Below are 16,104 nucleotides of genomic sequence, written 5' to 3' on the forward strand. Positions count from 1 at the left end.
GATCATTGTCAGTGTTATGAGCAAACATAATTGTACTATGCTGTAATACAACAATAGGCTAGAGGTGTCCATATATGAGCAAGGGAGCTTTTTCATAAATTGATATCCCCCAGTTATCTGAGCCATCTGTCTCCTCTTTGATAGATTTTCTTTTCCTTCCTTGAAGTCAAACTACTTCCAATTTCCTTTAACCTGGGGTATGGAATTCAGGTAACCAAACTTACTTAAATTGTGTGCAATGTAAAGGTTACTAGGCTCTGAATCGCATCCTAAAGGCACTCTTGTGAATGAAATGAATGGGCTTATAGAGCTGTTTGAGTTTCTCACAATCTTTATCATATTTATTTATTGAATTTTTCTGTGTTTTATGTAGCTATGTAGTTTCAAAACATGAGTATTTCTATCTCGGCAGTATTTGCAGCACCAAAAAACAAAAGTATTTTAACAACCTGGAATAATGATGTAAAGAAAACACAGTGGGATTGAATTTAAATTAGTCTAAAACCTTGTAACATTTAGTCTTAAACACACACATACACACACACACGTGCACACACACACACACAAGGACCATTTAGATAAAAATACTCACAACACACATACAAGCTTGTTACAGGAGATTCTTTTCAATATAGTGTATTTTGGAAGACAACTTATAATAATCCACCTGTTTTGGTGAGAAAGGAACCGGTGGTATAATTTCAAAGGCTTGGTGTTAACCCTGTAGCTAAAATATATATTGCAAGAAATATAAGCCATGCTAGGGTCACATCTGTCAAATGGATTGGGATATTCATGTCAGTTTTTTGATACTTCCTCCCACCACCATCATTTTGTTAGGGCTCCATGCAGATCACCACCCTTAAGTTAACCACTTTCCTTTTTAGAGAAAGATTTTTGCTACAGCCACATTTATTTAAATTTCAAGCATTATGATACACATTAAGATCTTTAATAAAGTTGTTTCCTATGAGTCTTCGGCCATACTTATCTATTATGTAAGGATTACTTTTGCAGGCCATGAATGTCATTCACTGCTTTGGTTTTTACTGGTAAAATTTTCATGGACAGCTTTATCTCTTAGTCTTAGAGAACCCAGCATTGCAATTTCGGGTATGTCCAAAGAAGAAGCTGAAATAATTGGTAAGGGATGTTACAGATGGAATGCTATTTTGTGATAAGAGAATAGACTATATGGCCTATCAAGTCCCAGAAGCCTTCACAAAACAAGAACATAGAAAATACTGTTTGTTTTCCAATTTGTTTTTATTTTGAAAAAATTAAATTCATAAAAGAATTTAAACACTAGTTCAAGGTACATCCATACCTGGACATAGTGGTTTTAACATAATGCCAGAGCCATGTTTGCTTTTTTTTTCTGAACTACTTCAAAATAATTTGCAACATCATAGCATTTGATGCCTAAATATTTCAGTAAGTATCTCCTAAAATAATGGACGGTCTCTTATATAACCACAATATTGTCATCATACTGAAGAAATTTAACCATCACTTCCTAATTTTGTGTAATGCTCAGTCTACATTCAAATTTTTCCAGTTGTCTCCCAGATTCCTTTAACAATCTTTATTTTTTTTAGAACCTGGACACATATTGGGTTCACAAATAATATATGAATAATTTTTTTCAAGATTTACATTGACCCTAGTGCTAAAAATATATTGGAAATTAAACCATTAAAAGAAAGCATTATGTAAAAGGAAAAAAAAGTTGGAGGTCTTTCTTCTTCATTTATAGAAGACATGCATATACCCCCTCAGCCTTCATTTCCATAGTTGTGAAAGGTGACTATTAATATCTACCTCAGAATATTGTTATTTAAATAGGATAACTTTTTAAAGTGTTTACCAGCATGTCTGGCCTATGGGAAACATGCACAAATGATTATTATTAGTAGTAGTACCATTAGAACATAGATAATCAATCAAGTAAGCCTGATGACTTAGTAGTTAACTCTGTGTTTAGACCCAAACCCTGAAGCCTATAAAATTTTATAATAAAATGAGATAGTTTCATATCTGATAGAGATCTGTGAGTGTAATCCACAGGATTTTAAGAGAGTTATTTTTTGACAAATGAGGAAACAGAGCTTCTTAAAGCTAATATATTTGTAAATTTGATTGAAAAGATTTGCATGAAAATATAAAAACATATATCACTCCTCAAAGCAAAGTCCAATTGCAATCCTTAAATATCATTTAAAAATATTATGGAAAGATTTTTAATGAATTTTCCAGAATATGTTTGAAATGTTCAGTATGCTTAAAATATCAGTACACAAACCATTTTTGTGAATTTGTTCTCCAAACTTTAATTAAGCTGAATTTTACCCAGCAACACTTCAAATTTTCTAAACCTCCAGCAAAATATTCTATTATTTTTGTTATATTAAAAACACATTATTTCCCAAATGCCTTTGGGCTTATTAAAAAAATGCATAAATGATTCTATTAAATTTGATTAACACCGTAGGTAAGAACAAGAATTCTCCTTTTAGCAATATTTATTCAATATACATACACATGCATTTGATTTTTTTAAATTAAACTTGTTTTTTATTGTTATAGTTGGCATACAATAGCATATTAATTTCAGGTGTATAACATAGTGATTCAACATTTTTATACTTTATGATATGATCACCACTCTGAGTCTAGTAATCGTCTGTCACCATGACAGGATATTACAATATTATTAACTATATTCCATATGTTGTATGTTCATATATATATATATATTATTAAATTTATTGGGGTGACATTGGTTAATAAAAATTATATAGGTTTCAAGTGTACAATTCCATAATATATCATCTATATATCGCATTGTGTGTTCCCCACCCAGAGTCAGTTCTCCTTCCATCCCCATATATTTGACCCCCTTTATTTACCTTCTTCTACCCCCTTACATTTGATGTTGAGTGTTGAGTTCTAGCTATCTACTCACATAAATAATATTAATTGATTAGGAATTTCCTAGCATTTATAATATTTTATAAATGTAATTATGGCTTACATATTGATAAAATTCTATTTCTGTGTTCCATCCAGGTTTACGGATAAGGAAAGTAACAAAGTTATATGATTTCCATAAGAATTAAATTCCCATGAAAAAGTTACATCTATGTAAAACAGAACAATTTTATAGAAAGATAGAACTACTAATGGTGACACATGGATTTAAGTACCAAATCTGCCACTAACCAACTGTATGTTTCAAATCACTTGTCTTCCTTGGGACTCAGTTTCCTTATCTGCAAAATAAGTAGTTTGGATTCTAGAGCTTCTAAGAATAAAATGATTATGACTGTATGTTTTTATATGGTTTGTTGCTTATGCAATGTGTTTACTCAAAATATTATACTTGGTCTCTGCCTAAGCTTCATGAAGAGGCTAGAAGAATATTAATTTAACTGTCGTTTCCCAAAATACTGTGAAAAGTCTTGGAGGCCCGGCTAAAGAATTTGTATACATTAACCATAAGTAACGTTTATTAAGCCCCAATATATTATAGGTATGATTGTTACAGAAATAACTTTAATTGTAAGAAAAACCCTAAGTTTCATCTTTTCACATGTGAGGAAATTGGGATTCAGAAGGTTAAGCTACATGCTACAAAGCTAGTACATGGCAGAATGGAGTTTGAATGGTGTTCTGTAATGACAATGATTTTTGCCTTTTTCCTGTTATACCAATTTTTCTTTGTCTTTTATGTTTTCTAAAAGATAATGAAAATAATTGAAAATGTTTAAGTAGAGAATAATGTAATCATATCAATATTTTAAGAAGTAATAATGATATAATGAAATTAAAAGTTATTGTAGATAAGCAGATGAGGAGGTCATTTGTGCTAATAGTATAGTCTTAGAGGAATAATGAGAACCGAAGTTTGAAACTAAACAGGGAAAATACATTAGAGAAATTAATTTCTGTCTGTATAGGTTAAAGCTTAGGAACTGTGTAAATGTAGGTGACAAAGAAAATGCAAAATTAATGCTATGAATTTTGATCCCATAAGCCTGTTCTTCTTCATCTTTTGACTATTTTGGTTGACAACTATAGACAAACATTTATTATGTATATGTCCCTATTTTCAGGAAACATATTCTAGGGGAAGGAAACAGATCTTTATTTATTCATGTACCAATGGACACATAGGTGATGTTCATTTCTTGGCTATTGTAAATAATGCTTTAATGAACATAGGAGTGCACATATCTTTTCAAATTAGTATTTTCATTTTCTTTGAATAAATACCTAGAAGTGGAATTGCTGGGCCATAAGGTAGTTCTATTTTTAATTCTTTGAGGAACCACCATCCTGTTTTCCATAGTGGCTGCATCAGTTTACAATCCCACCAACAGTGCACAAGGGTTCCCTTGGCTTCACATCCTCACCAACATTTATTATTAATATTTGTTTTCTTTTGATAATAGTCATTCTGACCAATGTGAGGTGATACCTCATTGTGCTTTTGATTTGCATTTCCCTAATGATTAGTGATGTTGAGCACCTTTTCATGAGTCTTTTGACCGTCTGTATGTCTTCTTTGGAGATATGTCTATTCAGATCTTCTGCCCATTTTTTAATTGGATTGTTAGTGTGTTTTTTTGATGTTGACTTGTATGGGTTCCTTATATATTTTGGATATTAACCCCTTATTGGATATATCATTTGCAAATATTGTCTCATTTAATAAGTTGCCTTTGTATTTTGCTGATGATTCCCTTCCCTTTGTGCAAAAGCTTTTTAATGAAATCCCATTTGTTTATGTTTCCTTTTGTAGCCCTAGCCTGAGGGGACATTTCCAAACAATATTGTTAAGGCTGACAAGAATTCACTGCCTATGTTTTCTTCTAGGAGTTTCATAGTTTCAGATCTTACATTTAAGTCTTTAATCCATTTGGGTTTTTTAAAAAAGTGGTCCAGTTTAATTTTTTTGCATGTATTTGTCCAGAATTCCTAACACTGTTTATTGAAGAGACTGTCTTGTCCCCATTGTATAGTCTTGCCTCCTTTATTGTAGATTAATTACCATATAAGCCTGGGTTTATTTTGGGTTCTCCTTTCTGTTCTACTGATGTGTCTCTGTTTTTTTGTTGTTGTTCATTTTTTGTCAGTACCATGCTGTATTGATTACTATAGCTTTCTAGTTTTGTTTGAAATCAGGGAGTATAATAACTCCAGCTTTGTCTTCTTTCTCAAGATGGCTTTGGCTATTTAGAATCTTTTGTGGTCCCTAATAAATTTGAGGATATTTGTTCTGGTTCTGTGAAAAATGTCATTGGTATTTTGTTGAATCTACAGATTACTTTGGGTAATATAGACATTTTAACAATATTCTTCCAATCATTAACACTGTATATACTAACACTATAATCTTGAGTAAATAACTTAAACTAGTGGAAACTTGATTTCATCATTCATAAAATTAGGATAATAATACCTTTATTTCATAGGGTTGCTATGAAGATTGAAGTTTAAATATATGTAAAGTGCCTAGAAGAGTGTCTGGCACATATAAATGCTATCTATTTTCATTGCCTTTGACAAGAGATTCCAAAATCAATTGATACAGTATAATCTTATTCAAATGACTAATTCAAAAAGTCTTTGATAGCTGTTTATATAGAGTTCTACTCTATAGATTTGAGCAAGAGCCCATACAGATGACCAGCCAGCAATAACATCAGAGATTCTACTCACATGATTTAACTAAAGCTTTTTACCTCGATTTCTTTATTTATCTGGCACAAAATAAACAATAAGGAAGTTTCACTCAGAATTCCAAGCATTCTCTTAAGTCGTATTGAATTTTCATATTGATTGCAATTGATTAATACCATTTAATAAGTCATTCACAAAAAGCACAAAAAATCTTCAGTAAAGGTGTCAGCCAAAAATTTAATACTTTGTTGTTCCTCCTGTGAGAAGGAGGAGTCAGAATCCTCTAGAACTTTTAATTTTGTAAACTATTGCCCGACTTTTGGCCCTTATCAGAAATAAATGTCTGCCAATTATAATGCATCATGTGAGCTGAGGTGTTATTAAGGAAATCTGGTACAATTGATGAGATTCTTGTCCATGACAAGGTCATTCACAGTGCTATCCAATAATCGATCCTGTTGCCCACATGGCAGATGGGTAGCAGTTACACTTATTTTTATTTTTGTGTCTAAAGAAGGAAACTCAGGACAAAGGGTAAGTAACTTCCTCAAGGTTGTGTTGAAAATCAGTGGCATTGCAAGGAGCGGAACCAGGAATACACTTAATCAGATCACCTCTTGAATAGTTTCAACTTTATTATCAGGATAGTGAATAATTGTCCATGGTATACCTGTACACTTCAAACTTATTTATTAGATCCAGAGGCATGGATATATTACCTTTATTATATATAGACTATATAATATATTATATATATTTATTAGATAAAGACAATAAAAAAAAGCCCCACGTGAATGTATCTACAGCTGTTATTTTTTAAAAGTTTAGGCACTTTTTTATGAAAATGAAGAAAATGATAGTGATTGATGGTCAAGATGGAAAAGATCCATTCTATTTTTGAGCTAGTTTAATGGGTTAGTACCTTATAATTTAGTTAATGTGCTCGCATACGATTGATTTCAGACAGAAGCTGTGTCTTCATTTATGTGCCTTGCCATATGCCAGCAACAGTAAAAGTTGCTCCCCTTTTAACGTATTACATAAACCACATTTCCTGAGAAATGAAATACAATTTTCAGAACCTGGGGAAGAATTACCTGTATAGCTCATCGATTGAAAATCTAGTCTCGTAACTTAATTCTTCAAATAAAATAAAATAATAATGAAAAGAAAGCAAATTTTATGTGTTAGATATGAGAATATTTTTTGTAATTTTCTTATTGAATAGGAAACAACTATCATTTATTGAGCATTCAATATGTGTCAAACAATAAGCTAAACGATTAAAGGAAACTTCAAATCAGAAAGCCTATTGTTAAACGTCATCTATATATCACATTGTGTGTTCACCACCCAGAGTCAGTTCTCCTTCCATCACCATATATTTGATCATGTTTACCCTCATATGTATTACAGAATTGTACACTTGAAACCTATGTAACTTTAATCATTGTCACCCAATAAACTTTAATTAAAAATTAAAAAATAAAAAATATATATAAATGATAAATATTTGATATTGTTTCTCTGATTGTTATTTTTAGTTAAATTTTCCATTGACCATTCTTGTAATTCCTTCATTAATATATTTAAGGTTTTGTGTTGTTGAACACTATTGATTCAATAAACTGTGTTTTCAGCATTCTGAACCTCATATCCAAAATATTTCAAAGCTTTCTGAGGTGATTTCTTCCTATTTCCCCATATATAAGTGTCCTAGAGACTAGCATCTAAAAATCCCCAGATGCTAAGTTTGTGAAGATGGTGGTTTAGGGATTTGAATAGTTTTCTACCCATCCCACATTTTAAATTGCAAGTGGAAGATGAAAGTTGCATGCTGTTCAAAATGCAACATATCCAAAGAATTGATACTATGACAACACATTAAGTTTACTGTGCCTGGCAGATTAGCAACTCAAAAATCAGTATGCTAATTAGACAGGGCTGTCTTAATAAACCCTGCTCATAGCACTTTTACTTTTCCCCCCAAATAATTTGTATACACATACACACCTGAGTATGCTTATATGGGTAAAATGCATGTAAATTCTTATGATTTTATATATATGTGCTTATCTATGTACATATGATTTATAAATGTATAGTTTTACTGTTTACCAATATATAGTCAGTATTTGTGTAAAGATCTATCTGAATGTATGTATATACATACATACATATATAGACAGTATAATTTTGAGATAAATTTTGTTATACTTCTGCCTTTTGAAGCATACTAGTAGTAAAACCAAATAAAGTATATTTCTTTCTAACATATGCAATGTATTACATTAATTTTGGATTAATTTAAAAATTTAATGTTAGAACTTTGACAAGTACAACATTTATATTGAAGAAGAAACTTAAATATATCACATACTAAATTATACATTGCTTATCTCAAATTTAACATTGTAGTTCTAGAGCAAACAATTACAATTTGATAGATTTTTCATGTGAAAAATAAAACCAGGAAAGGTTTTGATTATATGACTTAAAAAAAGAAAACTCTGATATGTCTGTTTTTAAATGAACAATTGTATGAGATTTCTATAATTACTACTTCTTTCTAAAATACTTTTTGACATAGTGAAGTAATTATAAATCTAATTATCACATGTTTTAGGCTAAAATGACTCAGTTGCCTGAGGCAGAAAAGGAAAAGATTGCTGAGCAAGTTGCTGACTTCAAGAAAGTAAAGAGTAAGCTGGATGCTGAGATTGAAATATGGGATGATACAAGCAATGATATTATTGTTCTGGCCAAGAAGATGTGTATGATCATGATGGAGATGACAGACTTCACAAGGTAATTATGTGGAAAATGATGTGTAATATTTATAATGGTTAAAAACATTCATTGCATTAGTGGAATCCCTGATTCTTTGAGTGGCAGGGGCTAAAAATCCAGTGGTAGGGACAAAGCAGATAATATAAAATTAGAAAGTTGTGTGTCATTCTAGAGGTTTTGGTAAATAAATATGGCAGTTTCTAATAAACTGCCAAGTAATAATTTTAGAAACCTCCTTATACCCTCTGACGTCAGGAATCTTCTCTGTGTATCATATTAGTGTATTACTTTTACAAAGAAATTGGTAAATCAAGTTGTGATCTCTATTGGAGATGGTTGATTTCCATAGCTACATAATTCTAGTTATAGTGATTTATGTATCTTCAAAATTAGTGTTCTCTTTTGCTTCTGAAACAATAACTAGATATATTTGAGTACAATGACATAACGATATACATTAAGGAATTATACATTGTGTGTCAGTATGTGATGAAAAGAAATTTGCAGAAGAATATAAGGAGATCAGAGAATTGAAACTACTAGAAAGGATATATTGAAAACACTCACTGGATTCAGACTGGGAAATGAGGAAAATGAAGTTAGGAAGATGGAAGGGTAAAGACATGTCACCAACATGTAGAGAGAATACAGACTTTAGTGAAGTTTTCCCTGCTTTGCATCTGTCTCCCACTCAAAGGAATTAATGTTTTACTGTTGGCATATTTTCAACTGGGTTTGAAAAAATTGCTGAAATGTGACTTTGAAAAGGATGCTCAGTGACTTGGACGATGTCATAATATGTAGCTAGGTGTTCGAAGAAGATTCACAACTCTACAGAGTGACAACTCATTGGGAAATAGACACATTTCATGTTTTGCAAAAGCTAAAGAGCCCAACGTTCTCATATTTTATAGGTGTCACTGCCAAAGGCATCCACAGAATAGGAATATTGTGCATTCAAACTGCAGTGAAGGTCGAGCAGCAAAATTGAATTCTGAACTCTTGATAATCTTTTACACTTCAACTGAATCCAGATTCAGTTTAATTTCAGTTCATATAAACTGTGATAAACCTCCAATTGTTTTAAAATGAATGAAACCTTGTTCTGTACTTCATTTTTACTCCCAAATCTGTTTCAAGAGTTTTCTCAGCCACTACAATGTTTTTGGGGTTTTTTTCTGAGAGTTAAATTTAGCAGTTTTATATTTGGAGGCTATTTCTTAGTTCTACTCACTTCAATTTCTTTCATTGAAGTTGTTTCAGCTTGTTTGTAATGGGAACTGTGAGAAAGGCGTAGGGCCAAAGTTGGCTCTGCAGTACTTAGCAACAAGTAGTCAACCATTTTTGTATGCTCTGTCCCACATAGAGCTTTTCAATAGCTATATAGAGTTTTTACATAATATAAAAGAAAAAAAAACAGTAAATTATCTTTTCTAAAGTGTCACTGAATGCTCTGTTTTCACATTTTCTTCAATTTCTATCTTGTTATTCAGAAGAGGCATAAGAGTAAACTGATGAATGCTTACTCTGTGTGACACTATGATGAATATATATGTTTTCTCATTTTTATTTTCAGGACAGTTTGATTGATTATCATAGTCTCCATTTCATTGTTAAAGAAACTGAAATTCATAGAAGTCAGATAAATTGCTCAAGGACATAAACATGAAATTGACTTCCAATTAGAGTCGGTCAGACTTCAGAATCTGGGTACCCACTCATTGTATTACAAGTCTTCACCCTTGTGCTAAATACAAACCAGGACCCGGGCTTTTCCTCAAGGGGAAACCAAACAAACACATTAGAAATAACAACAGTAATTGTGTAATGTATTGCATGCTTCTCGCTGTGGATACATTAGGATTTCAGAAGAGCGGGCTTATCAGTGGAGCACACAGTAAGGAGAGAACAAAAGTATGAACAAGTGAAGTTTGTATTAGACTGTAAATGAGATGCGGGCATTGGACTGTGGAATGAGATGATATAAGTGAGAAAATGCACAAGGTTGGTGGCCAGGGTGTGGGAATGAGTCTGATTGATTTGGGTGGCCCTAAGAAAACAATATAAATATAGAAGTTAAGGTGGGTATGAAGATAGTTATAGATTATAAAAGGCCTTAGAAAATGAGTGTGTGTGTGTGTGTGTGTTTGTGTGTGTGTGTGTTTGTGTGTGTGTTTAAGTAGGAAGTAGGAAACTATTCAAAATTTGTCATCATGATAGTGGCGTTATAGAAAGAAAAACTGCTTTAAGTGCTAATATATTTTTAAACTATTTATTCAAAAATATACCAGTGTGGTGTACCTATCCTCATGAAATTGTATGTCTTATGCTACAGTGTGATGTCAGTTTTTATTATACTTGAAAACATGAAGCGTTAATTTGACAAAATTTGCAAGCTCTTCTAGGATTCCTGTTGGTTAATTTATGGAGCATCTACTGAATACCAGGCACTGCCCTTGGTATCAGGGAGATGCCAGTACCTACAGTGGAGACTTTTGAACTACCTGTTTTAAGTATGGAGGTTTGCACTCAGAAGTTAACCTAAATTATAAAGGAGGTGTATGTGAACCTAAAGGGGTTTGCTGTGAAGCACTGAGCTCACAGCTTTCCTTATATCCAGGATATGCTATGTAATGACAGGGCAACCAGAGGTGATACTTTGAAGAGTATTCAACTGAAGGGCAAAGAAAAGAGTACTCATATTCATGTAGAAATAATGCTGCATTTGTCTGTAGAAAAGGAGCCCTTGGACGAGGCAGCTGTAGAGTGATGGCAGATGAGGTAGGTTTGGAAGTGGGGGTACATTTGTTCATTGTTGTTCTTTGTACCTCCACTGGATACAGGCTTGCATTGAAGAAAACTTTCTTCCCCATCTTTCTTTTCCAAGATACAATTCTGAGAGCTGGAACAGGAAATGAGCAGAGGGAGCGTAGAAACTCACCTTGCCTCTATTGAGCTAGGGCTTCAGAATTAAAGCCTTCCTAGAAGCATTGTGGAAATGTCTAAAAATGCATGTGTTCTATGCCTCACATCCTTGTGTTTGTTAAATTTGGAATCTCTTTGCATGTGGCTCATTTTGCTTTTTGAGGTGAAACATTTATATTCTAATACAATATGTTAACAACAATGGCAAATTAAATGTTTTAGCCCACACAGCCAAGGAAATAAGAAATATTGGTGTTTTATGTTTTTTTTCCTTTTAAACACAGTCATGATTTAAACTATAAAGGCAGAGAAATTTAATTTTTGTTTTACTTGATAAGGCTATTGAATTGTTTCTCATGTGTATTAAATATACACATAAACATCTAAAAAATTATTGAAAATATGAGATGTGGATCACTTAAGATTTTGAAAACAACATTTCTGAGTTTTCAATTTAAACTTTAAGAAGGCATTCATTTTATTTATTTATTATTATTATTTTTTTAGCTGAGCCATCCTGCTACCTGTTGGCAGCTCAGCAGCAACTCAGCTCGGGCCATGAATCGAACCAGTGACCCTGTTGCTCAGAGCTCACACTCTTGCGCGAGCTCTTAACCAACTGAGCCACTCGGCCGGCCCAAAGGCATTCATTTTATATTTGAAATAAATATTATGTCATGGAGGAAGAATTTTTTTTTATGTGCTATACAATGATGGCTCATTTTTTTTCTTTTGGAAGATGTGTTAGGGTAATAATTATAAGCTATTATTGTCTTTTCCATGAATATTCTCCCTGTAAAGAATTAGTTTGTTTTACTTTGTGGAGACTTGAATCCTGGAAACAATTATTCATCCATGCCAAGGAGGAATAACATAAAGGAGAATGACTCTCCTTTAACATAAAGGAGAATGACTCTGTGTCTGTCAATTATTTTTACATGATAAAAATTTGCATATATTCTGACATCATAAGTAATGGGCAAAAATTCAGTTTATGTAACATCTTAGTAATTGTTCATTAAAACTAACTGAGTCTGATAGCATCAGCATTCTTACCTGAAATCTGGAATTTCAATGTCTGGCTGTAGTGAATTTATGAGAGAATGGGTGAATTGGCTATGTCAGTTTCCAAGTGGCAAAACAGCTCTGTATTATATGAATCTGCAGAGATTTCCGGTGGAGAGAACTAACTTATGTGTCATCTTTGAGCAAAGAAACTAAACTGTTAGAAATGTGGGAATAAACAAAACCACCCAAATGAAAACATACAGAGGCTGTGTATTCAGAGATTGCTCTAGCAAGGGAGTCAGCCACCATCATTTGCTTTTGGCAGAGACCCAAAGGCAAGCAGGAAAGACGGAAAGCTTCAAAATGAAAAAGAAAAAAAAAAACAAAAAAAGAAAAAGTGAGGGCGGACTTCAGGCGTCTCTGATTGGCAGTTTTTGACATAGGGAAGACGCTGGAGGGCTAAGTAGAAGCAGGTGTCTTATGTGATTGGTCTGGGGAGCTTATTCTGCTTTCTCTGATTATTGCTGAATTTCACGCAGGGGCAAACGTAGATAGGCTGGCTGCTGTTGCCTAAGTCCTGACCATTCTGCATCAATTGCTGCAGACGCTGTTTTAGTTTCTTAACCTAGTCTCTGGTCGCTGCAGAGGTTGTGGTTGAAATCGTATTGTCATCTTTAGTCTGGCCATGGTCCATTTGTATGGTCAGTCTCAGAAATTTAACTGATAATCATGTCTTTGGAATGGTGATTGATATAATTGAAATAATTGTATAAACAATATTGAATTAATGTTATACATAAACACAAAATATTTATTTTTTATAGGTAAAAAGCAATCTGTGATCATCTGTATCCTAAACCAATGATCCAATGAGTTTAAAAGTTTTAAAAAAGGAAAAGAAAAACCATGAGCTATTAATAGAAAGACCTTTGTGAATATAACTAATTTTATTAGTCTTATTCCTACTGTGTTTCAAGAACTCTAAATTAGTTGTGTTTGGAGTTTATTTGCTCTTCTAGAGTACTATGATGAATATATTCTAAAAATAGGATATTTTCTTTCATGTTTGTTATCTTAAATTTCCACTGCAATGTCTAACTCTCACACTTGAAAAGTTTTAATGCCTTGTCTTCAACCTTATCATGCTCTCTTATCTCAGATACTTTCATTTCTTTCAACTCACTTTATTTGGTCATTTTGTTTTTCCTTTCTTTTCTTATACTGCTTAAACTACTTGTCCTATATTATAATCACTCTCATGAAAATCTTGATCTCTTTGTCTCTCATGACCACATGACGCACACAATCTCACCCCTGCCTGAATCCAACCACGGCCTTCTCCTGTCTTTGCTTGCACTTCTGATTGTGAGTTTCACCCATTCTTTCCTTTTGATCAGGTGTGTGTTTATACCATGTTATAGATGTTATAGAGGCAGGGAGTCTGAGAGAAATACTGAATTCTTGCTACTCTGGTATGTAGTTACTTAAGTCATTTTTAATTAGGGATGGGGATCTCCTCTCTAATAACTTCTCTCTTACTTTCTCTAGGTCTTTGGGTTCTTTTGAGCACTTGACCTTGATTACAGATATTTGCCTCCACCTGCCCCATCTTTCTTTTGGAATAAGTACCCATCTTGAAGGCAATCTTTGATATTTACATTTTGTGACTATTATCTCTGATTGTGGGTGGTAACTGATCTCAGTGCCCCTACCTTTGTTGTCACAGACTCATGAGCCAGGTCCTTTATGCTTGGTCTTGCCAACAAGGACACTTGTCAATCAGGTGCAATTATGTAAATATTAATTTTCATTATCATTGTAGTTATGACACTTAAAGTGTGAGGCTACCTTCCTTTGCTCATATAATGGCAGTGGCTATTTAGCGATTTTAATTTCTCCATTGAAGAGTATTCTCTGCTTTTCATTTTTGGTTTAGACTTTGTTATATTCTACTTTTACTATAAACATAAGATTTACATCAAAAATGCTGTTTCATAGATTTTTTTTTAATGGATTCAAATATTTTTGTCTGTCTATAACAACAACAAAAGTAAAAAAAAAAATAAAAGAAGGAAAGACCTACCAAAATTCCATTATTAGGAAGGCCAAAATATCTAGTTTTGAATTGGATATTCTTGGCAATTAAATGTTTTAGAAGAGAGAACTGAACTCTATGTTTTCTGTGGGAAACACCCTGAACCCCCCAATTCCATCATTGTCTGCAGAGAACATGTCCTATATTCTACAGGGAAACTTCACTTCAGAAAGGGATTTCATCAAATTTCTGGTCTGATGGAATTGATAGAATGCAGGAACAATAAAAATAAAAATGAAAACAAATTATTTGTAGGAATAAAAACAAAAAATATGTTTTTTACCCTATGAACATTAAAAGTCTTTTGTTGTTTGTCGTAATTTACCCACATATGTAGGGAACTTATTCAAAATTGTTTTAAGAATAATGTATAATAAACTATTTGAGATCTACAGAATGGTTTTACAGTTCATCGATGTATTGTGACCTTGGTGAAAGAAGCAGAATTAATTCCTGTATGTTATTTTATGGAAGTGTTGACTTTTCAGCTTACATAGATACTAAAACTACGTGGGGAATTATTTTTCAAATAAATGATTTGAAGGAAAAACAAAATGCAGTGACATAAAAGCCAACTAGAGGTTAAGAGAAGTCAAAGATGTATTGAATTATTTGTTCATTCATGTACTCATTCATTTATGCATGCATTTAAAAATATATAGTGAACACCTATTATACATTAGGTTCTGTTCATCATATAAAAAGCAAAATCTAGATTTGGATTCAATTGCTGCCCTTAAGGACTTGTGGAAATTAGGGGAAGAATAAATGTAAGAATTAGGAACAAAGGGAGTGACCAGCTATGCCTTGAGAATTAATAAAAACTTAAACAGATGAGGAACTACTTGAGTTGAATCTTAAAGAATGAGTGGAAGTTTCCCATGTGAATAGGAAGAAAAGCACCGTTAAGAAGGACCATGAAATGTGGGATATGGTTAGCAGAAAGAAAATCAGGAGATAGCATTGTTGTGAGTTGGGAGAATACCATTAAGGGCTTGGAACTTAATACAAACCTAGAGATGCCAAGTGTTTTAAGATGACACTAACATTTTGTACATAGAAAATAGGGGAAAATGGGTGCTGTTTTTGTTTGTTTGTTTGTTTTTACTGGAGTGTGTATTTAGGAATAAAAAGATCATTTTGAGGATAATGAGGAGTTCAAATGTAGATGTTTTGGATTTCAGATAAGACATGCCAAGTGAAAATATATAATATCCTATTGGAAAGAGGAACTAGAGTTTAGGATAATGGATGCAGATCCAAACTTGGGAATTATTCTCAGAGAGATCATTGTTAAAGCTGCAAAAGTTAATGAGCTTCTCAAGGTAGGCTATGTGAAAAGAGAAAAATAAGAAAACTATATCTGGATATTAGTATCTGTTGAAAATTTAAAATATTTCAATAAATATTCATTTAGGCTGCTTTTCTTTCATCAATTATTAAAAGGTTCTTGCACATTGTTTATTCCTCTCATAGAAATGTGAAAAAAAAATGCCGTCTTCATGGGCCCAGGAATGGAATATTCCATAGGTGTTCTGTGGGACCCCTTGCAGACCCAGCTTGTCATGTCTCTATGGAAAATGCAGCTCTTCTTCCCTCAG

At 32.8% G+C, this 16,104-nt stretch overlaps 1 protein-coding gene across 1 annotated transcript in view; it reads left to right on the forward strand.

The window, feature by feature from the left end:
* LOC109373414 (catenin alpha-3) overlaps nucleotides 1–16,104 on the forward strand; it is a 602,515-nt gene that overhangs the window by 451,409 nt on the left and 135,002 nt on the right. Inside the window, exon 6 of the mRNA XM_019627201.1 lies at nucleotides 8,312–8,493. Coding sequence (XP_019482746.1) covers nucleotides 8,312–8,493 — 182 coding nt within the window. The remainder of the gene's footprint in view (nucleotides 1–8,311; nucleotides 8,494–16,104) is intronic.

The sequence above is a fragment of the Hipposideros armiger genome, unplaced genomic scaffold (assembly GCF_001890085.2).
Source record: "Hipposideros armiger isolate ML-2016 unplaced genomic scaffold, ASM189008v1 scaffold_721, whole genome shotgun sequence".
Classification (NCBI taxonomy): Eukaryota; Metazoa; Chordata; class Mammalia; order Chiroptera; family Hipposideridae; genus Hipposideros; species Hipposideros armiger.